The 27,829-nt window shown below is 44.1% G+C and overlaps 1 protein-coding gene across 3 annotated transcripts in view; it reads right to left on the bottom strand.

The window, feature by feature from the left end:
* Positions 1 to 15,643: 15,643 nt before the first annotated feature.
* The window catches only part of ECM2 (extracellular matrix protein 2), a 187,479-nt gene continuing 175,293 nt past the window's right edge, over positions 15,644 to 27,829 (bottom strand). For all 3 annotated transcript variants that reach the window (XM_086938934.1, XM_086938933.1, XM_086938935.1), the window contains exons 9-10: positions 24,853 to 25,179; positions 15,644 to 16,283 (exon numbers count right to left, since the gene is read on the bottom strand). In XM_086938934.1, the coding sequence (XP_086795060.1) occupies positions 16,112 to 16,283; positions 24,853 to 25,179 (499 nt within the window). In that variant the 3' untranslated portion in view covers positions 15,644 to 16,111. The remainder of the gene's footprint in view (positions 16,284 to 24,852; positions 25,180 to 27,829) is intronic.

Genomic DNA, 27,829 nt, shown 5'->3' with positions numbered 1-27,829 from the left:
AACGAGGGAGGCTGCTCTGAAGGAGGTCAGCCGCGGGCTGATAGTGCAGGCGTCTATATCAGCAGGATTGAGCGGGCTGATCGGGGGGAGGGACTTCAGTATCCGCATGATTTTGGAATCGAAGTAGGCGCCTAAGTCCTTGCTTCTATCCGGGGGGGGGGGGAGCAGCGGGGGCTGAGGGGATATTGAGCAGTTCCTTGACTATCAGGTAAGATTCTTTGGCAGAATTGGCCGCATTTTTTATTCTATTATCATAGAATGTAGCCTTGGCTAGTTTTATGGCCGATTTATAGCGTCTTACCGCGCTGTTGTAGGTGTCCTTATTACTGTGGAGCCAGTCTTTCCTCCACAGTCTCTCAGCCTTTTTACACTCTTTGCGGAGGTCTCGGAGTTCAGAGGTGTACCATAGGGCATGGCCCTTTGTCCTATCTTTGATCTCACGATTTTTTATAGGAATGATACTGTCAAGGGAGGAGGAGATCCAGTCTCTGAATTGGGTGTCAGCCTCGGCCGGGTCCGCCACAAGACTCGGGGTAGAGGAGTCCAGAGCAATAGACCAGTCCACCGCAGAGAGTTTGGCCCACGATCTATCTTTGGTAAAGATAGAGGGTTTATGGGGTTTCTTGACAGCCCCTGGAATGTGGAATGCGACCAGAAAATGGTCCGTCCATGGGAGCGGTTGGGAGCTAATGAATTGTAGAGAGGGGATGTTCGAGAACACCGGGTCGAGAAGGTGCCCTTTTATATGTGTTGGACCGGTGTTAGCAAGCAGAAGGCCATGAGCCGCCAGGTCACAAATTAGGTCAGCTGCTCCTATATCCAGAGGGTCGTCAAAGTGGATGTTAAGGTCGCCTGTTATTAGGAAGTTCGATGTCAGGTGGGCCGAGGAAGAAACAATTTCCAAGAGGGATGCTGCAAAGGGGGCGAAGTGGCCGGGAGGCCGGTACACCAAGAGGCCTGAAAGGGAGCTGGTCGGGGCTAGCTGGATCGTGAAGAGACAGCTCTCTGATTCCCGGGTTGCCATCTCGTTGATACGACAGGCGAGGTGGTCCCTGTGGATGATGGCTAGACCACCTCCTCTTCCTAAGGGGCGTGGTTGAGACAAGATGAGAAAGCCTGGGGGGAGAGCCAGTACTATGTCGGAATTAGAATGCTCAGTGATCCACGTTTCTGTCAAGAAGAGTATGTCCGAATTGAGATCGACGATGAGGTGATTAATAAGCAAAGCATGCTTAGGGAGCGATCTGCAATTGAGTGTCGCAATTTAAGGACAGAAGGTGGGACCGGGGGTTTTGGAAGGAGTAACTTAGCCGGTTTGCAGTTGTTGCAGCTAGAATAGGAGACATTAGGATCATGCGGGGCAAGGCATGTGCTGTTTTTACTGGGTCTTAGGCTAAGAAGCTCTCTACGTGAGTAGCTTACCTTCGTGCTGACAGGGACGGGCATAGAGTCTGGCCCTGGGCCCAGCCGTGCGTGGACAGGCGCAGACGGGCTTGCCTTAGGCGCGCCTTCGGCGCTCAAACGGCGCTCCCGCTGCGCTCGACCGCTGCGCTGGTATGGCCGGCACATTTGTAGTCTCCTGGGTTGGGCGTGGCCTCGCAGTGGGCGTGGCTATCGCCTTTAGGGCGTTTCCTGACTAGCGAGGGGTCGCTGTTTCAGGGGGTCGAGGAGGGCGGTGACAGCGCGTTTAGATCGGCGCTTTAGAGCAAGTGAGCCCAGTGGGTTTAAAAGTTCGAACAGAGAGCAAATAGTGCAGTTATTAAAACATCAACAAACACAGTCCTCCGGCTTCCGCCTCAGAGGATGACACAATCAATAACAAGCGCTTTCAATCAGCGTTTTTTGTAGTCTCCTGGGTTGGGCGTGGCCTCGCAGTGGGCATGGCTATCGCCTTTAGGGCGTTTCCTGACTAGCGAGGGGTCGCTGTTTCAGGGGGTCGAGGAGGGCGGTGACAGCGCGTTTAGATCGGCGCTTTAGAGCAAGAGAGCCCAGTGGGTTTAAAAGTTCGAACAGAGAGCAAATAGTGCAGTTATTAAAACATCAACAGACACAGTCCTCCGGCTTCCGCCTCAGAGGATGACACAATCAATAACAAGCGCTTTCAATCAGCGTTTTTTGTAGTCACTGTCACTGCAGTTTTTCATTTCCCCATGCGACTGGGCTCTGTTATGACGGTACCCTTTGGTCAAAGGCAGGATGGTAAGACAACAGGGTAAGTACTTCATGTCGGTGTTACCCAGACCTGGTTGGACTTGACCGGAACAGCGTAGCAACAAAGGGGGACAGGGATTCATTCACATCGTATGGTAAAATAGGCCGTAACTTGCTTGATGCTTGGTCGATGGCAGGAAACCCAGCTAGGCCTACCTTGTGCCAGAAAGAAGATGGAATTCGAGCCCCTCAGCTGCTCATCGAGGCTTTTCAATGACTCGTCAATGGCTGGCTGTGCATACAGTGAAGGCGACAGGGAGGGGTTAGATCAGAGGACCAAGAGGGGGGCCTGGCCTCCTCCGATTTCTGACAAGACGCACGGACCCGCCCTTGGCCAGGGCTTTGCCATTGCACATCCTGTGCTGCGCTAGGGAGGCACCGCTTTTCAGAGCGCGGAGCAGGCAAGCCGGGCTCCTTCTCCTCCTTTCGATGCAGTGAGTCGGCTACCAACAGGGTCCACAAAGTCTTCCAAGGAGAGTAGTCACCAAAGCTTGTTTTTAATTTTAATAATTTAGAATGTACGCAAGATTGTCGAGGTACTCTGAATCTCCCATCAGCAAAAATAAAATGTTTGCATTTTGGCCGGTAGATTGACTCTTTGTATCAATTAAAGCATGTATTATTGTTATTATATGCATGTATCTTTTTAGCACAGGGAGTCACGCTAGTAATTCTAGGTAATGTTTTATCTTGTTAAATTGCTAAATTTAATTTAAATTTAAATTGGTGAGACACTGTGTACATTCTGCTTCCGATAATTTCAAGTGGATGTGTGCGTTTTCTTTTTATGAAAAATGAATGTTAAGTAAGATTGTCAGGTCTGAGGAGGAGCTTAGCGCGCAGCCCGGGACTTGAGTCCCCGAGATACCCAGGTGGCAATTGAATAACAACGGCCAGTGGACATCGACCAGTGCCCCTGAATTACTTTCGGTTTCGTTTTTGGTCTTTGTCTATCTTAATTTGCGGCCATTTGACTTTGTTGGCCCATAGTTTGCCACCGATCGCACGCTTGCCCTCTGCCCCTCGTCTCTGGATTCTGCAAGTCAGCCTTGTGAGGAGCCATTCAAACCAGGTCCCAAAGGCCCCTCCGGGGCGCGTCGCTCAATATGGCGAGCAAGTCAGACAGCGAGAAGCGGACCACCAAGGTTACACACCGAGGGGGTGCCACCCAATCCAACAATATGGACCGCTACACCCGTCCAAAAGGGTCCCCCAGTGGTGTTGGTAAAACTCTGGACGAGACTGGAGATGGCTCCCCAGCGACTGATGAATTGACATTGCGAGACGTCATGGGTGCCATTGCAGGCGTGAAGACCTCCATGGGCCAGCAGTATGAAACTTTGGCTTCAAAGATTGACACGGTGCTTATCGACGTCAACCTGATCAGGACTGATTTGGCGAAGACCAACGAGCGGGTCAAGTCTCTAGACCTTAAGACCACCAGTCTTACGACCGACGTGTCTGATCTCCAGACAGAAGTTCGTAATCTGCGGTCTTCTAATGACTTGTTTGCCCGTCGGCTGGATGACTTCGAAAGTCGGGCTAGGCGCAACAATGTGCGTATCATCGGGGTTCCGGAGAAGCCCACTGAATTAACAACGGATCTTCTTGTAGAGGACCTAATATTGAACCATCTGGCCCCCAAGGGCCTCAGTAACTTTTTTGCAGTGGAGCGCGCTCACAGAGTCCCGGGCGGGAAGCATAAACCGGGCGCCCCTCCACGGCCCATCATAGCCAGGATCTTCAATTTTAGGGACAGGGACGCTATCCTGCAGGCGTCGCGGGCCAATGGTCCCACGAAATTCGAGAATGCGACCATCGGGTTCTACCCGGATTTCACGCAGACTGTACAAAAACAACGGATGGGATTCATGGGGGTGAAAAAGCGCCTTAGGGACATGGGCTTGAAATATGCTATGCTCTTCCCTGCCCGGCTACGCATTGAATATAAGGAACGCGCGCTCTTCTTTGACCGACCCGAGGTCATCAGTGACTGGCTTTATACTCTACCAACTCATCGAGACCACCCGGAACAGTCCGGGGGCGCTGACGGAGGCCCATCGGAGCAGGAGGAGTGAGTGCTGACCGGCGTGCGTGCTCTATAGACATTGTAGCAGTGGTTCAATGACTTTTTGTATTGTATGTATATTGGTAAATACCCATAGGCGGTGGGGACCCCGGACTCTTCCTCCTCCTGGGGGTTCTTTCTCTCTTTTTGTAGATTAGTTTCACACGGGGGCGACAGGCATACTGCAAGTTGGGGTGGCTTTTAGGTCTAACGCAGGGGTGCAGGGTGGGGGGGTGTTCGGGGAATTTCTTTGGGGTGGTGGGGGGAACTTTGTTTTGCATTCGTTTGTTTTGAGGCTACGTTCTACTGCATATTTTGACTTTGGTGTCTGTCTCGTCATGGGAGGGAATCCGTTTTCATTACTGGGATGGGGTGTAAGGGGTTGAGGGTGCTAAGTTGGAATGTTAACGGTCTGGGGGACAGGATAAAACGGGGGATAGTATTGCAGTACTTGAAACGTCTTTCCCCTGATGTAGTATTGTTACAGGAAACGCATTTGATAGGGAACACATGCCACGCAATGAATAGGCGAGGATATCGTCTGGTAGCGCACTCTGGATTCACTACTGGGTCGAGGGGGGCTGGTGTTCTAGTCAGGAACTCCCTCCCCATGGAAATAGATGATACTATACTCAACGATAGAGGGCGATATGTTGCTGTTACGGGCAGGTGGGAGGGGAAGATGATCTCCATACTTTCTGTTTATGTCCCGCCAGGGTTACAAACTACGACGTTTTCTGATTTGGGAAAAGTGGTGTTGGGGCTCCCCGAGGGTATTTTGGTAGTGGTTGGAGACTTTGATTCTGTTGTCTGTGGTAGGGAGGACCGTTGCCCCCCCAGGGATCTGGCTAAATCGCAATCTGGGCTGGATAACTTCCTGGAAACATTGGGCCTGCTGGACTGTTGGAGGCTGCTGCACCCCGGACAGGCGCAATACACCTTTCATTCGGGTGCACATGGGAGCCTTTCTAGGCTTGATTATGTCCTGGTACGGGCAGTGCAGGCTGTTTCAGTGAGAGAAATTAGACACCTAGCCATGGGTATCTCGGACCACTCCCCACTTTGGCTCTCCATTGATATCCAGCTGGGGGCGGAGGGTCGAGTGGCTCCGATTAATCCCTGGCACCTCCGCAATCCCAAAACTAGGGCTGGTGTGGTTCAGTCTATGGACCATTACTTTGCTGACAATGTTGGGTCGGTGTCCTCCTCTATCTCATTATGGGAAGCCTTCAAAACGGTAATCCGTGGCCAAACTCTGTCATTGATTGCTAGTGCAAAAAAAGTAAGAATGAGGAGGTTGTAAGACTGGAGACTGAAATTGCTGGTTTGGAAGAATAGTTGCAATCTGGTGTCACGCAGGAGGGGTTGCACGTTTTAGCCCTTAAACAGCTTGATTATAGAGCACTGGTGACTGATGCGGCCAAGGCTATGAGTCGTGAGCAACAGGGGCGTCTGTATGATGTTGGGGATAAAACAGAGAAACTGATCGCCTGGTTGGACAAAAGGGAAAGACTGAATTGTGTTGTGCCTGTTATTGAGGGAGCGGATGGTGAGCGGGTTGTGGACCCTGTTGATATAGTGGAGGGTTTCGCACGCCACTTCCAAAAGGTGTATGCGCTGGTCTCAGACGGACCGGAGGAGGACTCGCACTTGTTGCTTAGAGATATCGCATTGCCCAGCTTGTCTGATTCGGACAAAGAGCTCATGGAGGCGGAATTTTCCAACGATGAAATAGCGCTCGCTATCCGCTCCATCCGTTCTGGGAAAGCAACGGGCCCGAATGGCATCCCTATCAAACTGTATAAGTTGTGTCCCGACAAAATGGTGCCGCACCTTCGTCAGATGTTTCCAGAATTGCGAGATGTTGGATCCCTTCCCCGAGATCAGAGACTGGCGTCCATTGTTGTTATTCATAAAGAAGGGAAACCCCGGGACCTATGTACATCGTATAGGCCTATATCTCTCTTGAACGCCGAACCCAAGATCTTGGCAAAACTCCTGGCAAATCGGCTGATTAAGGTGATCGGCGACCTGATCCACCCGGATCAGTCCGGGTTCATGCCCCACCTCAACATCGCCCTCAACCTGAGTCGTCTTCACGGCGTCTTGGCGAGAGCGGAGTCACAGTGCGAGCCGGCCATCTTGGTCTCCTTGGATGCCACGATGGCCTTTGATACGGTGGAATGGCCATATTTATGGGCGGCCCTCGTGAAATTCGGTTTTGGTTCCTGGTTCATCGGTTCGGTTAAACTCCTATACGAGGAACCGTTGGCTCAGGTGGTGGTTAACGGCAGAGTCTCTGGATCCTTTGTTCTTTGGAGGGGTACGTGACAGGGTTGCCGTTTATCTCCATTGCTCTTCGCGCTTGCCTTAGAACCCCTTGCTGCTTGGCAGCGGTGGGAGCCATCACTTAAAGGCATTAGGTGGTCCCCGGACTTCGAAGACCGCATATCGCTATACGCAGACAACATCCTGCTATATCTCACTTCCCCTCGGAAGTCACTTAGGATACTGTTTGATGTACTCAGCTCGTTCGGGAAGAACTCCGGTCTGGTGATCAATTGGGCTAAGTCCTGTATTTATTCATTGACCGGAGAAGTACCCCCCTTGCCACGTGTGTGCCCGATACCGATTTCACACATCGGTTTTAAGTATTTGGGGATCTTCATATCACTGGACCCCGCAGCTCGGTATGAACGGAACCTGCTTCCCCTGCTTCTCCGGCTTAAATCCGACGTGACGGCTTGGTGTGGTCTACCGCTGACCCCGGTTGGGAGGGCTGCTCTTTTCAAGATGATGTCCCTTCCCCGATTCCTGTATGCTGTCCAGAATACGCTTGATCTAGTACCTGCCAGTTACTTTCGCCAGATTGAGAGCCTACAGAGGAAGTTGATATGGGGGGGGGCGTCCTCGCATTGCCCTAGCGAAGCTGACTTTGCCATGGTATGATGGGGGCATCGCGTTGCCTGACATTAAACGTTACTACTGGGCTTCCCAATTAAGTGCATTAACCATGCAATGTACGGCCCCGTTCCTAATCCTGCATTTGAAATGGACAAATGGCAGCTGCCAGGAGGGAACTATAATAGAGTGCTATATTCTAAATCGTCTGGGAGGACACTGACTGGGCCCACCGGGGTCGCGGTACGGGTGTGGCGCAGTTCAAACGCAGCTATGGGGTGGTCAGACATATTGACTAGAGCGACTCCGCTCTATGCTTCGGAGAGATTGGGCAGTCTTTGGACCACGAAAGGCTTCGAGAAGTGGGACCTTATTGGTATCAGCAGGGTTGGGGATCTATGGGTAAAGAATAGGGTCAAGACTTTTGACGAGCTTAAAGCGGAATACGCGCTTAGTGATAAGGAGCATTTTCGTTACATGCAGATCCGCCATGCTCTTGGTTCGGTTTTACCGGCCGGGACTGCAATCCCGGAGTCTTCCCCTCTTGAGGATAGAGTGCTTGATGGACACTTCCCAGATAACGCTATCTCCCTAATATACAAAAAACGTATAAACGATCGATCGGATTTGCTCTCGCGGCTTCGGGTTGCTTGGACCGGTGATGGACTGGAGTTGGACGATGAAGATTGGCAGGCTGCGATATCTTCTCCTAAAGAGGTCGCGATTCCGGCCCGTCTCCGGCTGGTGCAATTAAAAATCCTGCACCGTATCTATGTCACGGGTCCGCGGCTGCAGCGTATGGGTTATTCTGTGGATAGGTTGTGCAAGCGTGGATGTGGTTTGATTGCTACCTTCCTTCATATCATTTGGGAGTGCCCGGATGTTGTGGTGTTTTGGAATCGTGTGCATGCCGTCATGGAAGAAGTTACGGGAGTTTCGCTCTTGCCGGAAGCCAGACGCTGTTTACTGAATGTATGGGAACCTAACGATTTTAATGTGGCACAGATGCAATGGGCTACCCTTGCAATATGGTAGCCAAAAGGGACATAGCTCAACTATGGGGATCCCAAAGAGCACCTCTCAAATCAGCTTGGAAAGAAAACATGGACTGGTGCATTTTTAGGGAAAAAACTGTGTACATCGCTCGTGGTAGACCCAAGAAGTGGGGGAGAATATGGAACCAATGGAACCTATACCACGGGGAGATTTGTACTCCTCCTCTGGCGGACATCCCTGAGATACCTCTATCCCCGTGACCACACGTTCCTTGTTTGGTAATACTTTTGCTGCTGCTTTGACCACCCTCCCCGCCCCCGCCTCCCCTCCCCCCGAGACTTCATCTCTGTACATTGCATATATCATTTTCCGACACAGCCTTTCCCCCCCGGGACAGACACTCACCATTTAGTTTAGTTTCTGCCTCACTAGTTATTTTAGTTCATTTTTCATTGTCATATATAAATAAAATGTGAAACCTTTAATTTATCCTGCTTACCACCACAGAACTGTTCATAATAATATGTGGAATTGCTGCCGTACCCTCGGGTTGTCAGCTAAATAGCTGTGTAACAATGCAATATTGGTTTCTCCGTTTCGTTTTAGCAACGGCCGGTCCCTGTGGTTGTAGGCTTGCAACTGTACTGCTTTTATCGAAATAAAGGTTTTAAAAAAAAAAAAAAATGTCAGGTCTGTTGTTAACAAAAAAGGCACGACAACCAATAGAAATGCACATATTTTAATAAACATTTGCAAAATGACATAATATATAATGTAATAAAAGACATGTAATATCCTTTGTGCCCATACCTGACCCAGCAAGATACAGGAAACATACATTTGTACAATACTGGAAATGAGCCCGCATGAGACACACAGATGAAAACAATGGCATTCACATTTACACAGAGTAGCATCAGCAGCACCAGGGGGTTTACCTTGGTAGGTTAGTGGTTATTGGGTTTCAAGCAAACTGTTTATTCACTCTACAGAAAGGTAATTTTATTGTTTGTTTCAGGAACTACATAGCACAAACACGTGCTACCAGGAGGACGTTTCAAGTTAGTTACACTTTTTATTCGGATTTACATTTTGTAACCTTTAAGTTGGAAAATCATTTTGTGGACACATGGATTGTATGGAGAAATTTCACCTGCTAACAGGTATTTTTACAATCCAACATCGTTTCTTTTAACGAAATTGGACATCAGTATTAACAATGCAGCCAAATGTTTGCCCCGCAATACATTTCGGCGACTGCATAATTGATTAACCATACACCAGTACAGCTAACATAAACCGATTATAGACTCAAAGGACAGCTTCAAATCAGGGGAGAGAGAAAAGGTACAAAAAAATACGAATTTTCTGAATTAAGAAAAAGACGAATATAGGGGAGGAATTTCACTTATACATAACAAGAAATGGAACATGTATTCTAAGCCATAATCTGCACATCACACAGAGGAGTAATGCAGGGAGTTATCTTTACAGTAACCCACTGTTCTTTCTTTTTTTACCACTGGTAAAAGAGGTGGATAATAAGGATGCCTCGAAGTTTTCCTTTGATGAGATTACCTGTGTATGTTTTCCATTAGAACACATTTCTTGAAACGGATGTAATGAGTATCGAGTATCAATTCTTTAATATGCTGATGACACTCAACTCTGCTTGACCATTTCCACTGCTCACAAGATCCTATCACTCAAACCTTGCTTTGATTCCATTCAGAATTGGATGTCAAGGGTTTACTTAAAACTCAACCAAGGCAGACTTCCACCTGTTCACCAATGGGAACAAACATCCAAACCTCTAGTCTTCTTTCTCTTGCACTTAGATGGAAGCTCCAACCTGCTGGGCATTCTTCGTGACATCTCTAGCTCCCCTGAAATACATCCAACATGTGGCAGCAGGTCTCATCAATAGCCTAAAAAAGTTCAAAGAGATCATGCCAACCCTGGTGTACTTACATTGGATGTCCCTCCAAACCTGTAACATCATCAAAACATCATGCATTGCATCCCGAGGCAGCAGTGCATGGGTAGGGTATCTGATGGAGTCCACACAAAGACTTTCATGCTAAATCAGCGTACTCACTGCTCCCACTGGAGGAAACAGAATTGCTACCCTAATTGGGTTGGCTTTTCCTTTTACAAGGAAACTTTTGTTGATATATCAATAATCACACCATACCAAGGCCATTTGTGATTAGATACTATTTTGAATAGCAAGATCCCAATCACTATACAAATTAGGATCATTTGGTCCTGAAGAATTGCCACTTCATTGTCATTGACTAACCAATGGCAATAAACATGTTGACCTTTTAAAGCTATCATAGATCATTGGTGCTGGTGATAGCCACCACGGTTTTAAATCCTCTAGTTGACTCACTTATTAAAACAAATTTGGGTGGAGGACTACTTAGTCTATTATAAAACGCACTTCCTTACACATATTCACTTTAATACACCAAGCTACACAACAAGCCCTACACCCATACTTTACATACGGCAATGGGAAAAAAGATCTCTGATAAAGAGCCCCCTTGTGGGTGCCCGTCTGGTATTGTAGCGCCAGCCCGATAAGGAACACACCCTATGACGAAGTATGACACCCATTTGGGTGAGTGAGAGCTCCTTTTTCTAAGGGAACAGGCCCCCTTCTACTCCCCTAGTGTCTGTCCAACCTTTTTACTCTCTGTCTTGACTAACTGCTTCAGGTAGACAACACTACACTAAAAGCCAGGACTGGAAGAAAAAAACTGCAAAAAAAAAAAAAGACAAACCTTTACCATCTATTCTCTCAGGTCTTAGAGTAACATCCCAATTAGATTCATGACTGCCCCAACCCTTCTGCAATTCAAAAAGAACTCTATCTATTCAAAGAACACACACAACCGCACAAGAGAATTTACCACTCGCATACATCCAATATATATATATGTTGTTGCCACATATCCTTGTTTCCAAAAAGAAACACAGTGCCAAGAAGTGTCTGTGGGCTGCCTGATACTGCTAACTGCGTAGTGATTCCTTGGTGGTGTAAACCGATTGGTTTGCAGCCAAATTTTAAAATTGGTGATGGAGGGTATTTGTTAAACATAAACATGACCAGAGGGGCGGAAGACTGCTCTAGCACAGGAAGAGGGATATAGAGACATTCGGTAAGTGTGGTACACTTACAGAAGTAAAAAAGGTTCCATGTTTAAGGTGCAGCTACTAGATTGAAATTCGGAACTTCAGCATAACATGTTTGCAAAAGGCTCTTCAGGTTAACATGATAATCACATGGCTATGATTTGTGCTTTTTTCAGGCCTACCACATGCCCTTCGGTGTGCACAAGTAGATCAGTGTGCCGTTGTGGATAGTTTACAAGTTATATAAAGAACATTGAATAAAGGGAGACCTTTGCAGGGGGTGGGTGTGAAAAGAATTGCTGGAACAAAAAATATTCCATAGCCTTCATGAACTGGATGATTTCAATTTACAGCCTTCCCTATAAGAACAAATCATTCCCGGGTTTGGATCCATGCATGTCAGTTTTCATGTTCCTTCCATAAAGGCTCCCTGAATTTCCAGATAGGCAATACTGTGGATGTGCATTACAGTTAATCCACCTGGGTTTTAAGCATCTTGGAATAGTAGCTGTGTTTGCTTGTGCTGAAGGCTTTGTAGATGTTACATTCGTTTTTAAAATTGAGGCTTGCTGGAGGAGCTAGTCTGAGGATTGGATGATGTTGTCTGGGGAATAGCAGAATGGAGTCCATCTTTCAGTGACAAGAGTGTGGATTCTGGTATGCACTATAGGGGGTTGGAAATGGCATCCTCAATGTGGTAGAGTTTGTAACTCTGAACAGTGGTTCAAATATTGGCTATGGGTAGGAGATATTTTAGTTGCATAAAAGACTAAACTGTTTCACAGCTGTCTGTGTTTTCATGGTTACATGAGAGTAGTTCACAGGATATGCAAGAATCAATGTAAAAACCAAGCAGCTTCACATACTGATTGGTAGCAATTATTCATTTTGTTTTGAGTGATCTTCCTCATAAGGGAGATCAAACATGTTTCTGTAGGGTTTAATTTGAGGTTTAAGGCAGATATTCATAAACATGTAAGCCTATGGCAGGATATGAGTAAGCCTGGGCGGAGATCGCAGAATTCTGTTACGTGGAACTCTGCGAAGTGCAAAGAAACCTCTGCAGGCTATGCGGAGATCTGCGAGCAGCGGAGTGCGTTAGATAAATGCCTTTCGCTGTGATTTTCAGTGCCAGGTGCTTGTCCGTACTGTGCAATCATCGCGAATGGCACCATGCAAAGAGCAAGCGGGCGCAGCTTCCTTACTGCTTCTCGAGTAGATTTTTACTCGAGCTGTATGTTTCTCAATGCGAACGGACGGTTTCTCAACACGAGCGGTCACGAGCATACGTGACCATTCGCAATGAGAAATCTGACCACCCGCGTTGAGAAATCTCACGGGAGGTTGATTTTCCACATTCACCAACTTGATGTAGACGATTGTGAACGAGGAAAAATCCTGCCGGGAGATGGATTTTCCTCGCTAATGCTCGCCAACTTGATGTTGACGAACGGGAGTGAGGAAAAAACTCAACTACACAGAGCAGAGTTTTTTCGGGAACTCCGCGAGCTCCAGGTAACGAGGAGTGCGGAAAACTCCACAAACTCCACAAGTGGAGCGGAGTTCACCGCCCAGACTCGGATATGAGGCTGTGAATGTACTGATCACAGCCTTATATTTCACTGGGAGTAATCACCACATTAATGGATTGTCTTGAGTGGTTAGGAGCACACATGGATGTTCCATGTAAGGATTGAATAGATAGGTCAAACAGATAGAACGTTATTCTTCCCCACAGGTTGCAGGAAAGCATGAGCAAACTGGAGGTTTTTATTTGTATGAGTTACTGATACCCAGAAAAGAGAACCACTTGAAGATTACCTAAATAATGGCCAAGTGAGAAAAGAGGGTAGTTGAAACAGTCTGGTGTGCTATATTATCTAAGGTCAATGGTAGACTCAACAGCAACAGGAGACAGGACTCCTTTCTGTCGGAAATTCAAATGTTACCATTAACCAATTGCATAGGGGTGTTTCCGTGCTTTATCTGGAATTTAATCCTGACTATCATGAATGGAGTAGGTTTTTGTGGTCATTGTGGTTTTGAAGTTTAAGTGGTGTGATGTGACTGTTTTAAAGATGTTGCCACACAATCGTAAATGAGCGATGGACTAATAATTGGAAAGAGGATCAGAGTGCAGATGAGGTTTTTTGTAGGAGAGGTGCAATGTGACTGGCTTTCAATGCAGTGGATTCCTTTTAAGAGAGACATTAAGACTGTTGTAGAGTGGGGCAGTTTCTCTAGGGTGGGTGAAACAATGATGGGATCTGGCAGGACATTTGTGCTCATAAGTGGTTGCCTTGAGGGAGAAGATATCAGAGGTCACCTAAGTTGAAAGAAGCAAAGGTTATGTGAGGAGTGGTACAGTAGAATCATCAGAGCAGGTCTTGATCAGGCCAATCTTGTGTTTTATACTGATGATTTTGTCAACAAATGCATATTGGCTGTCAGGGAATACTTGTACTGAATGGGGGATGATGGATTGAGTGAACGTGTCAATATCAAAATGTTGCAGTTTTGAATAGCACCCTATCTTTAGTTTAATTTTGGGCTAGTAATACCGTCACAGACAGAAGATAATATCTCGTTTTTTTTTATCTAGCTTGCTCACATGCTAAGCATGCGACTTGTTCAATTCTAATGTCTGTTGGCAATTGTTTTTTCATGTATGTTCATTTTAGTTGAGATTAGCCCTGAGAGTACTAGAGACCAATGGGATAGGGTTAAATGCTTTGTTATGTGTGGATGCATTTATGTTTCAACGGTGCAATGGGTTGCATTGAATGATCCATCAAGTAATTCCATGTGCTTCGCTGCTGTGATTTGCAGGGAGATGAGGGAAAAATGAAGTTCATCCACAGAGCATTTAAAAGAGCACCTTGTTTGCTTGGAGGCCTTGGTTTTATTTTTGGGGTTTAGAGAAACGTGGGGTCATGAATGCAAATGTCTAATGGTCAGACCAATATAAAGGGTATCGGCTTGAGAAGGTAATAGAAGGGACAGAAAATAGGGAAGTCTAGTATTTAGAAGGTGACATGGGAAGGAGATCAGTTGATTAGATGAGAGAGTATGGAATGGATGCATTCATATTTTTGAGATCTGCGACACTTGGAAAATCATTCATTTTGATTATGTGACTCACTATAGTGTTTGGTGTGAAGTCTGTAAATTTCTCACTTCCGTGTTAATGTGGGCTAGAAGTCCATGTGGGATGAAGTGGAACACATTCTGCCTGACACTATCTCCAGTTTCCACAGGCTTTGTCTCCGTAATGATCGAGAGAGACAACAGTCTTGTTACTTGTTACTAATAGCTATTAATGGTCGCCTTTATTACTGACATAATTGACTAGAAGTAAGCGTTTACCAAATATCTGATAATGGATCAGTGAAAGTTGCATACCATAGTAGGACAACCCTTTTCAGCCAGCTTTAAAATATTGACCAAAGAATACCTCTTTCTGCTTCTGTACTGCATGAAAATAAAGCAGTAATTAAGAGAAAAATTGTGTTAAATGAATTCACTGCAGGCACATAAATCAGGCATTGTCCTCTGCACCAGATAAGCCCATCTTGTATACTGATGACTCAATGATCAGTGCTAAGTTGTTGTTAATCAGATTTGTTCTATGTGTAAGCCCCTACCCCTAAATTCACTGATTTAATTCTGAATAAAGCATTTTCATAATAATAAAAACACCTGGGAATTCCAGTCTAGTTGTGACCGGAAAGCCAGCCTCACTGTGTGTGAAACGTGCAATGGTTACATCAGCCCTTTGTGAATATCTTACCTAGGAGCTAGACTGTAAGGAAGGAAAAATAATTTAAAGATTAAAATGAAAGAAAATGAAGATCTGCCTCCTCTTTTTATTTCATTCAAAGGGTTTTTTGATCTTTTGCCTTTGGTATTCCTATCCACTCAATAAAAAGGCTGTGATCTAGGTCTATAAATGTTGGAAAAGTACACTTGGGAATTAAACTTCCATGCTGATTGAGACTAAAGTTAATGATTGCCACTTTTTTCTGAGAATTCTAGGCCCCTCTAAAAATAAATGGATTTGAATGCAGTTGTGCTAATATGATTCCTATTTACGAGATATCAATTCAAATATAGAAGGCTGTGTAAGCACATGCCAAATTTTCTTAATACCAATGAGGTTTGATGGTATAAAACAAATGAGGTCCACTAACTGTATTTTTTGAGCTGTTTACCATGATCCTCTTAGCAAAATGAAGTATGTATACCTTGAAATGCACAATATACAAAGTTGTTGAGCATGTGTAAATTCCCTCACCCTGATTTATGAATAAGAATCAACTGACAGTGCACTATTTAGAGCTCAAGCTTTATCCACTGGGAACATGTTTTCCACATTGCAAACAAAAAAATTGAAGTAAACAAATTTGGTTTTGCAAATTTCTGCCAATTTTCCTGCTGCCCATACTTCACTGGAGTATGCATCGAGGACTAGTAGTCTTTATGAAAGTCAATGATTTTCATAGATTTGCATTCATATTCCTTAAGGTGTTTTGTTAATCATCAGAAAATGTGTATATCTATGCTTAATGCTTTTCCATTTTTTGGGAATCAGGGCCAAAACAGGGTTTCACCAGTGGTGAGATTCTCTCAATGCTTGCTATTGCTTGGAAACAGTAACAGGATGCAGATCAATACTGTGCCTCTGTTCAGGGAATCATAAGTAGGGTTTTATAATGTGTGGTACCCCGCAAAAATATAAATAAGGTGTTTGCAATAAGATAGCCATGAAGTATGCTAAGAATAATGTTGTTTGTTTTACTTAACATATTGTGGTTTAAGGACAATGCTTGAGTAGGATTTTATGCATTGAAAAGCATATGGTGAAATGTCCCGTGTCTTGATATAATTGTTTTCAAGATGGACGTCTTCTAAATTTGAATCTTCATCTTCATCTTCAGTGTTGCAAAGGCAGTCCGGAGAAACATACCTGGAAAGGGTAAATAAGCGTACAGTTTAACATGTTAAACAGTCAAGTAAACCACTCCGGTAAATGGCATGCCGAATATATATGTCTAACCTGTGGGAGAATATAATCTCTCTTTGAAAAACTGGCAAATATCTTCTTATTACAAGCAGACTTTGACATCAGAATGCACATGTAGCAAGACAAATGCATCACTAATCTCCTGTAATAAATTATTACCAGCAACTAATAATACCCCTGAGGACTTCCATTGGGAGCGTTGAAGTGTGACCGGCTCTATGAGAGGCTTTGCACCTGGTATCCTTGCTTCAAGGTCCTCTGTCACAAATAGACATGAAGCAAATAAGGAACAGTATGTGGCATAGCTTATGGCCTTTCACACACTGCTCTCCGTCACAGCTTGGGTTTATTAGTTGTAATTTTGAGCAGGGATGTTGCTCAGTAAGTGAGATTAGGGGGTGTGAATCTCATATTTCCCAGCTAAAAAAGCAGTGGTCCCAGGGTGAATGTGTGAGGAGACCTAGATTCAGGATGAACTGTTCACCTGAGGTGCAGGTTCAGTACTGATGTTTATAAGGTGGGCCTCTGCGGGTGACTTATAGTCTCGTGGACATATACTCTGTTGCAATGGCAACAGAGTACCCTGTTCACCAAACTCAAGGTCCTCCTAGCATCCTCCGCAGTAGAAAGGGATTAAATGGTTGGCTCAAACAGGGGGGATTCCCACTGGATTGTTTATGCCATGTCCAAAGGCTGGGATTGTAACAAAGGTGTTTAAGCATATACTATCCATGAATGCTGACTTTGGAATGTACACCTGTATTATGTGTTAATCAAATTGAATAAATAAAGTTAATTAAAAAATCTTTTTTAAAAGATCCTCCCACCTGATTTTAAGTTGAGCAGACCACAAGTTTTATGCCGACAGAGTAGTGTAAAAGTCCCTTCAGTGGCCTGACGGAGTAGGTGCATCATAAGCCATCCAACTATCTGGCCTACTTAAAGTAGAGTCAGATTTTGTGTTTTTTCCCTGTCCATCACCACCAGGTTTATTGTCCATGTCATGGAAATTTGAACTTGAATTTTATTAATATGTTTTTGGCCCATATGTAAAGGAAGGCTACATTTCACCCAAAAATAGATTTTTTTATTACAAACTATTTACAAAGACTATATAACTATGATTAGCAACTTACAATTTAAAAAATCATAATATTGCTCCCATTCTCTGGGCTTATGCAAGATACGTGCTTTGTTTGGTAATCATAGAGTTTATTTCCCTCTTCAAAATCATTTGAAGTTTACTCAGGGTTTGTGGTAGTGCCAAGTTAATTCTCTTACTTTCTTTAAACCCGAGCAATATGAAAGGGAGCTTTCTATTCAACTTTAATTGTTCCTCCCAGGCCCAATCCACCAGATAGTTTGAGCATGATTTTAGACTGTTTAGATCATGTTTCATGGGAGCCATCTAAAATGTATTTTCAATGTGAGTATAACCCACATATGATTCCAAGATAACAGTGGGTAGTTCCTTCTGGAGGCTGAGGATTGATTTTCGGAATTTCTTCTCGAAGATCCCCATAGATAATTTGACTTCCTACCTTTGTTAGGAAGACTTTGTCATTGTGGTTGGAAAATCAAGGTCTGTGTTTCCTAACTAGTCTTGTGATGCATTTGCAGAAGACTCTGCTTTTTCGAGGATAGTTTGAATGTGTGTAGACCAGTTGAGGTTTCAAATAATTCCCACCCCTAGAGTTTTAAAGTATTCCACTTCTTCTAGGGTTGAGCCATTTATATGAAAGACGCCTTTCTTCTTTCTGTTTGTCTTTAATGCAATATGTTTGGGTTTCCCGGTGTTGATTTTTAATTGTCTTATTTTATAATATGTTTCCATGGCTGCCAATTGAGCCTGCAGGCCCATTGCCGTTTTGGGGTTCAGAATTGAATCATCTGCTTATGAAAAGGCTGGTATTTCCAAAGCTGGTTACCATGGGGAGATCCTCTTTGGATGTTCTTACTGCCTCATAAATCTCATTGATGTACAAAGAAAACAAGAGAGTTTTTCTCCATTCCTAATGGGGAGTTTTTACTGATAAGCCCTTGTTAGGTTAGTCTAACTTGCAAGCTGGTATTGGTGTACAAGAGTTGTATTAGGGACAGAAGGGCTATATCAATCACAATCAATGTTAGCTTTTCCCAAATGTGTTGTTTGGAACCAAATGGATGGTTGAGGTGAAATCTAAAAAGACTACATAGAGGGGCATTTTTTGTCAGTGCTAAACTTGTGCTCAATATGTAAAAAGGTGAATATTTGATCAATAGTTGACAGGCCTTCTCCTAACCTATCTTAAATGGGAGGAAGGATGTTTTCATTAGTAACCTAGTCATCAAACTCCCTGAGGAAGACTTTTGAGAATATTTTACTGTAAGTGTCTATTAGACTTATTGTATCCTTTCCGGCGTCCACCTGTTTGATTGCTCTCCGGTTTTTATTCAAGGCTTTTGACTTTTTTCTTTATTAGGGCTTAATAGCTCAATCTTGCTTCCCTGATTTTGTCTTTAGTTGGGTAAGAATGCCTACATAACTGGAGCTCATGTTTTTAATGTTTTCAGTCCTCGTAGGACCATGAGAGAAAACTGGTGTCGATGTCATCACTTGCTTAGGAATTTGTTTTTTAGAAATAAAAATACTTTGGATAAGTTTGAGGACCAGCTGAAATGTTTGACGTAGGCATCCGTTAAACTTTTCCTACACTGACCCGAACTGCCAGGATAGAGGTTTCCGCCAATGTATAGAGATGTCCGCTATATTGGTGGATACCTCTAAATTTGGAGGGTAGTGTGAAGAACAGTAAAGCCCTATTTCATCCTGTCTTCCTATACTCGCTCTGCTAAATGCTAATTCAGACCCTCTGTATAGATTCTCACCTTGGACAAAAAAACTATGGTTTAGAATGCTACCCTGAGGGATTGCCAGTGGGTAAACTATTTGCAACCGTTTGTCCCATCATCATTTGGATATTTGATTGCCAGACCTGAGAGTGGCATAGATCTCCTAGCCTACTACTGAAAATACTTGTGAATTTCAATATATAGTTTGCATCCATTCAAGGAGCACCTCTGTTGGTCCAGATTTGCTACTTTTATGGTAAACCGGTCAATGGGGCATATTTACAAAGGTAGTGCAATGCAGGGCAGCAAGCACAGTTCCTCTATGGCTTCACCTGAAGAGAGCAGAATTGTGTCATATCTTGAAAGTAATGGCACACTTTTACTCTCTCAAGGCACTGGTGCACGTTGAGTTGCATAGTGCCAATGAAGGCCCCCTTGAGCCACAGTGCAAGGGTTTCTGCGTTAGAGTCAGGAATATTTTTTTGCTGGAAAGAGTACCGTCTTGCTCAAAAACTATCAATTGTGGCTTTTTCCTCTTTGCCTGTGTGCTTCATTTTTCAGCGCATAGGCAACGAAAAAATAACGGGTAGAAATAAGGCTATTTCTCCTCGTTACACCAGCCTCACATAGACACACCATTTTGGTGCAAACCTATGTCTAGAACTCTTTGTAAATATAGGTTTGTGTCAAGATCCTTGGGTGAGCGCACAGGAACGCCCATACACCACAGATAGACCACCGACCTGACACAAAGTGATGTAGGGCAGCTCAAGGCCTGCATAGTGTTACTTTATCTTATAAAGCCAGGCAAATGGGCCTTTGTGTTGCTCTGTCAATTCCAAAAAAGGATTTTGCGTTGGGAGTTGTGTCAATAAAGTGTCCAAACCCTGACACAAAATCTTTGTAAATCTGGGGCTACATATATTTAAGTTCCTGGTCGAAAATATGGACAAGTAAAAAAATTCTTAAGAAAACCAATTGTCAAGAAAACCCTACACAGGCATAGGAGACCTGAATCATGGCACCAGACCCAACTACCAAGCAAAGAATGTATTTATTTGGGGGGAGGGGTCACAATCCAAACATCCATCATGAAGCTATGCCCCTAATGCCAAGCTGGGAATTATAGCAGTGGTTGGCAGGCATCAGACAGTCATCTGACACTTTCTCAATGTATTACCCTAGGAGCCGGAATGGGGCTACGAGAACAGGCCTCTCACAACATCATGTGTGTGTTAAATACCATCACCGTTGAACAGGATGACTATAAGCTAGGCCCTTATAACCTTCACAGTAGTACCTTATAGCCAGGAAGCATGCTCAGACCAAGCACAATGATTGCCAGTACCAGTGGGCCTCTCAATTGCAGTCCTGTGCATCCCATTATAAAATAAGAACTGAGATCATGGACAGGTTTAGTTGCTCAAGCACGAACCTGGAAAACTTGAGAGCATTGCAGTTCTGCAGTAACAGTCTTTCTATTGAACTGGATGATATGTGCTTTTGTGCCAGCTATCACTGTGCTGCCCCAAACTCATGTATTCTAAGTAATAACAATAACTCCCAATTGCACATAGAAGGCCTACTGGAAGTCACATTGGTTGTTTGGTGTCAATACAAAGGTACATATGAAAACAATGATGATTTAGAATGTACACTTGGGACAACTACTCAATAACAATTGATTATTATTCACTGGTGATGTCACGGTGCCTCTTGCTCAAGCCAGATGAATGTTAACAGCAATTCACTGAGCACAGTCCCAACAGCCATTCAACACTTAATTATAAGGATGGCTCTTTGCAGAATATTTTTAAGCAACTCTCCTTTCACTGAAAGTTACAAGGTTAATTATCTAAAATTGGTCAAAATGTAAGCATGTCAGGCATTTAGCAAGATTTCCTGGAGAACTCTGGGAAACCTGTGACAGATGTAGGTTACCAACTGTACTCCCGAACAGGTCTTCAAAATGCTTACTGGCGCATGCACAGGGATCATCCCATACTTAATTCTCCACAGTGTAAATTGCACATGCGAAAATGATTCCGTGCAATTGCCCCCTTTTCTGTATCCTTTTTTCTATATGAGGGAAACAGGTTTTCCCCACGGAGAGAAACTCTTCCCTATACCAGCACCAGTTTTGGGGGTGTTCTTAAAAATTGCCACTTTAGAAAGGGATATACTCTTGCCCTATACTGAAATAAAGGCTCAGTCAATTCCCTTGTGGGTCTGGGTGGTGTAGAGGTTTGTGGATATTCTGAAACTTTCCAGTTAATCCCTGCCTCAAACCATAAACATCTGGCCCAAGAGAGAGAGTTCAACTATGAATGATATTACATCATTATAATGCAATACCACCCATGTGTAAAGCCCTTTAAGACTCAAAATACACCTTATGTGAATTACAAAAGGAAATGAATACTTGTAAATTTAGCCAATTGCACATACAAGTAGTACTTATGTAGTTTTATGAACAGGGCCACAGTAATTTGCTGATAGAGAAAATACTTAATTTACTTGTTTTACTTGTTTTTTTCAGTGCTACTCCAGGAGTTCAAAACAGAAGGGCAGGTATTGTATCCCTTTACAGCATGACATGATATTGACTTCAAATATAGTGCACGAATCACTCCCGAAGGAGTATCTCAGCGCTGCACTGCTGAGAAGGAGAAGCTTCTTAAAACAGCTAGGTCCCTTCTTGAAGATAATAATGCCTGAGCAGAAGAGAAGATTAGCGTGGAGTTAATTCCAATGATAGGGGGCAGTGTAGGGAAAATATCTACCCTCCTGATTTGAGTTCCAAATGTGATGCAAGCCTTATCCGAGGATCTAAGGCATCTCGCAGGTCGTTAACGTATTAAACGTATGGACAAGTAGGCGGTATGGGATTTGTGAAGTGCCTTATGTGTCAGACAGCAGAGTTTAAATATTACCCATTTTCTGATAGCCTAACAATCGAGATTCCGAAGAATAGGAGAAGAGGGGCAACAAGAGGGAAGATTACAAATTAGTCTTCTAGATTACAAATGAGCATGTAAATATTTGCCTTCAAAGCACTTAAACTGTTATGGCCCACAAAATATTCTCTTTCATCTGAAGCAATAACTCCAGGTGAAGTTCTGCAAACAGCAATTCTAAGTGTCTTTTGTCCTGGAATTATTGGACAAAACTATTGAAATGGAGCAACAATATATTATAGATATGGCTACAATTAGAGCATAATGCAAAAGCTCCATAGGTTTCAATCTCTATGTATCTCCAAAAAGATGGTTCCAATACAATCAATTCTGCATGCGTCTTGTTCGTCTGACTATTTACTGAATTATTTGTATCAAAAACAGATTTTAATCAGCCCATCCAATGCGTTTCTTCCCTTCGTACTTCATCATAGTTGAAGATTCAAAAATAATCACTTATCACCACCTTGTACAAGGTGTGGTCAAATGCCAAGTATCCTCTTTGAGTACAACCAGTTTGGGTGGCGTAGTACCCCCTATTTCCTCTTCCTCATCAGAGTTCCTGTCCTCACTTCACAGGCTGTCAGTATAGAAGATGAAATAGAGAGTACAACACCCCCCAAACTGGCCGGACTCAATGAGGATACTTGGCAGGAGGGGTAGTCTTACAAAAGACTTTGTCAGTCTGAGGAACTGGATCTGAAATCTTCATCCCAGAAAATATTGGCTTAGGCAGCCAGGCGCCTGCACATTTTGCGAGCGCATGTACAACACCTGGATGCCTGACCCGAGCGTAAAGAGTGTCTTTCAGCCTGACCTTTGCTCAGCCTGACAAACAGTATCCATGTGTTGTTAAAAGTTGGCAGGGCACCTACGCCAACAATGAACTCCGCTACTGCTCCACAGGTTTTAGTTATGTGTTGCCAAAGACTATTGTGAACAATACCTTATTGTGGACTTTGAACCAGCCAATTTCAAGCCCTTGCATGGCATTTTTGTCATTCTCACTCACTTGTTTCTTATTCAAAGGCTTTCTTTCATTTTCTTCTACAAGTCCCTCCCCAGGAACAAAGCTTTTTTACCATCCTTTTGCTTGGATGACTTGTATCCTTACACCTCTAGCATTCAAGGAAGTAGAATTTTTCAATACATCATCAAAATGAATATATTTTCTTGCTCTCTCCCTTTGAGTGCTGCTTTGCCACGTAAACCTCTCCATGTTGCTACCGCTTAACCCCAGTTGTCTTTTGCTTTTCCTGTTCCCCATCCAATTCCTTTTTTGTAAGCAGGGCTGAATTTTGCGAATTCGCGATCTGTGAATTTGCGAATTCGCGATATGCAAAATTCGCGAGTTCATGGAAATTTTCGGATTTTTTAATGTTTGCGTGTTCGCGGGGCTCTTTGCATGTTCCCGGGTGTTCGCTGGGGTTTTTTTTTTGCCTGGTTAATCACTGCCACCCTCTCGTTTTTATGCCCTTCTGCCCTCTGTACCACTCGTTTCTGTGCCCTTCTGCCCTCTGCCCCACTCATTTTTGTCCCCCTGCTGCCTTCTGTCCAACTTTTGTGCCCTTCTGCCCTCAGCCCCACTTAGAATGGGCCCGGCAAGCTGCCAGCGCCATTCTAAAATAGCTACAAAGAGCTTCAACAGGAAGCACTAATGGATAAAGTAAAGCAGGTGCTCGAGTTGAAGGTCAAATTAGGTTACACAATCATTAATCAAACCAAGTTTGGGGTGATTAATGATTGTGTAACTGAATTTGAGCTTCAACTCGAGCACCTGCTTTACTTTATCTATTAGAGCTTCCTGTTGAAGCTGACTTTTGTAACTATTTTAGAATGGCTCTGGCAGCTTGCCGGCACCATTTTAAAAGAGTTACAAAAGTCAGCTTGAACTTTTGACCCAATCCGTTCCGCTCGCGGATTTTGCAGGAAATTCGCGAATCTCGCGAATTGCGAATTTACCGAAAATCTGCAAAATCCGCGAGCGGAACGGATTTTCCGCCCATGCTTACTTTTTTGTCTCTCTTCCGCCAATTGTGTGCGCTTTCCATTCTACTCCCTGCCTGCTGTACTGTTGCAACCCCTTCCCACCTTATAGCTGCACGTTGCTACCAGGGTGCTCGTTTGCCAAAGAATTAGTGTGCTTTAGTGCTCTTTTTAAAAAACTGTACTGCTCTATGATGGGCATTCACCACACTGAAATGTTACACTAGAAGAAAACTAAATGTCTGCTTCATTGTGACTCATTTACATGCATGCACAATCACACTGAGGCCACTGTAGTGTCATGATACTTAGATACTCATTCACATGTATATAAGAGTGTCCTTTATTTCCACAAGCAATTTTATTCTTTTTGCCAACGCTAAACCGCTTCGTCAAAATGCACCAGGCAAACCCAAAGGGTCAGGTAGCTCCACTGAAAGGCAAAACCTATGGGTTTGCCAATATTTATTTATGTATGGAGGCTGGTTTCTGGGCACTTTCCTTTATGTAGCTCAAAATACATGATTTAGGGAAGGAGTTTCCTTTTTAAAGAATTATAGCACACATGTTAGTCTATACACAGAACTCCAGCACTCATCTTGTTTATATTTTCTGGCATTGTTTTGACTTTTTAATTTGTTTGGATTTTTCATTCCTGTAATTATGCAAACATTAAAAGAATATCAAATCTGCTATTCCAACAATACACATAAGGAGAGAAATAAAGGTTGTGGTACCGTATCTTATTGTTGTTCAGCCTCAGAGTATTCAATGATTTCATGTCCTCTAACCCAACTGGAACATTCTCCAAGTCATTGTGGTCCAAGTAGAGCTCCCGCAGGGAGTGATATGCGCCGAAGAATGACACCGGATCTATCCCATCGCTTACAAGTTTGTTAAAGGATAAGTAAAGATATTCCAGGCCCGGCTCCATGTGCCCAAACACGTAGCCCGGAATCCTTTGAATCTGATTCCCCATTAAAACCAGGTGCAGCAGAGGCTTGGGCAGGTAGGAGGGGACGTGAACCAGTTTGTTATATGAAAGGTCTATAGACTCCAGGGCCCTGTGGGAAAGAAAGGGCGAGTTGAATTAGACAGAGGCAACCCATTCTGATTCCGCAGGCAAAAAGGCTGAAACCCATTTCATTATGGGCCTCATGTTTGTGGCCCTACCGGCACTATTGGGCCGCCAGAACGTCACTTTTTGGACGTTTCGGTGGCGCAATGGGCAACTTGCATGTTTATAAGGCCACATAAAGCTTTTCATGGCCTTATAAATAAGTGGCTCTTTCACGCAGAAAACTGTGTGAAAGGGGCATTCCATGGGTGTTTCAGGGGGCGTTCCCAGTAACATCCATGGCTTTTTGACAGTGGCCCAGATTTACGAGAAAACGTAAGTCTGAGGTAGCTGCAAAAACGTACTCCTCCCCAGGGGACGCATAAGGGAGGCACAACAAGCAGAAATATCTTTATTCCTCTTTTTTTCCCTCTTTCTATGTGTATTGTAATGTATGTGGTCTTGTAAAGCGCACTACTGCCCTGAGGCGTCGGGCACTGTAGACCGCTGGGGAACCCGTCCTGGCTATCCCAGTGAGATGGTCCCTACTGGGTAGCTCCAAGGTGAAACCAGGCATCCCCGGCGAACCTGGGGGGCCGTTGTAGAGGTGAGGCAAGCTAATGCCCAGAGTTGCCGAGTGTGATCCTTGGTTAAAGTAGGCACTGAGGCGAGAATTATCGAGTCCGCTGACCCTGGTCCATGACCCTGCAGCGTCAGGAATTGAACCCTGGTCCCGGGCCGTTCTCTGCTTCCGGGTCTGCCGCCTCTAACCAGTGAGCCACACCACTCCACATTCTGCATCACACATAGAAAGAGGAAAAGCCTCCTGTAATTGTTTTTGTGCAGGAAGGTTTCCTTTCCTTCGCAAAAATAATCATCCCTGCAACGCAGGCACCTTTGCGCCATTGTGTAAAGGTGCCTGCGTTGGCACACGGCAGCCCATAGTAGGCAGAGGCTGGGGAAAAGGACAGCAATGCGCCATATCTAATAGATGCAGCGCATTCCTTCCCTTTTCTTTTGCCGCAGGGCAGCGCAGCAGCAAGTCCAGCAGCACTGACCTAAGGCAAAAAAACATAAATGAGGCCCTATGATCTTAGCGCATGTTTTCTCGTAGGCATATTTCGGAAGCACTGGCAATGATAACACATTTATATAACATGCTATTTTGTATTTCTACTCAAGAGGCAAGAATATTTACATTATAATATGAATTATTACTGTTATTAACTAATGATTCTTTCTCACTTAGCTTTTATATTAACAAAGTATCTGTCAAAAGATTGCAGCTCATATCTTCAGATATCCAACACACGGCCATTAACACAAGACTGACAATCAACTAGCCCTATTCACAAAAGTAAATTCACTCCTTTATGTCAGCTTTTGACACGAACCTTTTGCCACCTGCTAGGCATACATCCATTCATTACTTACTGCAGATTACTTTGCTACAAGTGTGCCAAGGGTTGGAGTAATTACTCTACTATAAATGAAAGGGGAACATATGACCCCTAGACTTGCTAGGGTTGTAGGGGACGGGCTTTCAACACGAGGACTACTGGTTCCTCCAAGTAGTAAAAAAGTGGTTTTTTTTGTTGTTTTTTTTTGTTTAAAAGAGCTTTATTGAAGTAAATAAGAACAAAAGAGTTTTCTATCCTATGAAGAACTCAGCACAAGGGGAAGAGGAGCCTTTCAGAAAAATCACATGACATTCCCAGATGATCGCCTGGGAACCTCTGCCCGGCGGCGTACTTCTAAGAAAATTACTTCCAGGTGGAGATTTAAAAATAATTCTTAGTGACCATAGTCCACTGTACGGAGTCTTGTAGGTCTTTTCAATACACAAATAACAGACAGCCTGTCTTTCTCTCTGGCTGAAATACCAAGAGGTACTGTTACATTCTCGTATGAACGATTCTACCATGTGTCCAACTCTCCCCCGTTTGACTCAAATTGCATTTTCATTTCCAATTTCCTCTTCATACTGTCACCCTTCCATTACACCTCGAGGTGTGTTCCCTACTTGAATAAGCATGTATCCCTGCACCATGTTTTTCATTCGATCATGAGGACATTTCGTGGAAATAATTTCCTTTTTCAGAAAAATTCGGTTCCTTTGTCAAGCACTGTAGGAATTGTAGAGTTGTCCTTTTACCGACAAAAGATGCTCTTCTTGGAGCGTCATGAATGAGGGTCTTTCACATGGGCATATAATGAGCAACGATTAATTCCGGGAATGACAGCTTGGCTAGTTACAGAGGTAAATTCTTTGCTTCTTCCTTGGGGCATGAAAGGTGCAAGGAAGGTGAAATTGAGAGGAATCTAAGGTTATCCTCCTAGTCATTTACTCCTCTGAACCGTCTGCTGGGAACAGAATCGGGTAAATTAATTGAGTTATATGAGGCTAAAACCTTTAGGGTAGGTTCTTTCTGTGATGAATGGGTTGGTTTGTATACTGTCTCTAATGTGCTGTACTCTATCAGCTCCTCAGAGATAGATTTTTTATTTTGTGTTGAAAAATGGAGGTATTACACGTCATGTAAAGTGTAGCACACTCTGTTAAGGAAATATCCACTCCTGATGTGACCATAATTAATAGAAAATCAAACTACTTGCTCTGGTGGTGAATTTTTATTTTATCCCTTGTGTTTATTTAT

The sequence above is a fragment of the Lissotriton vulgaris genome, chromosome 9, assembly GCF_964263255.1.
Source record: "Lissotriton vulgaris chromosome 9, aLisVul1.2, whole genome shotgun sequence".
Classification (NCBI taxonomy): Eukaryota; Metazoa; Chordata; class Amphibia; order Caudata; family Salamandridae; genus Lissotriton; species Lissotriton vulgaris.
This window is presented reverse-complemented; position numbering and strand designations above follow the sequence as displayed.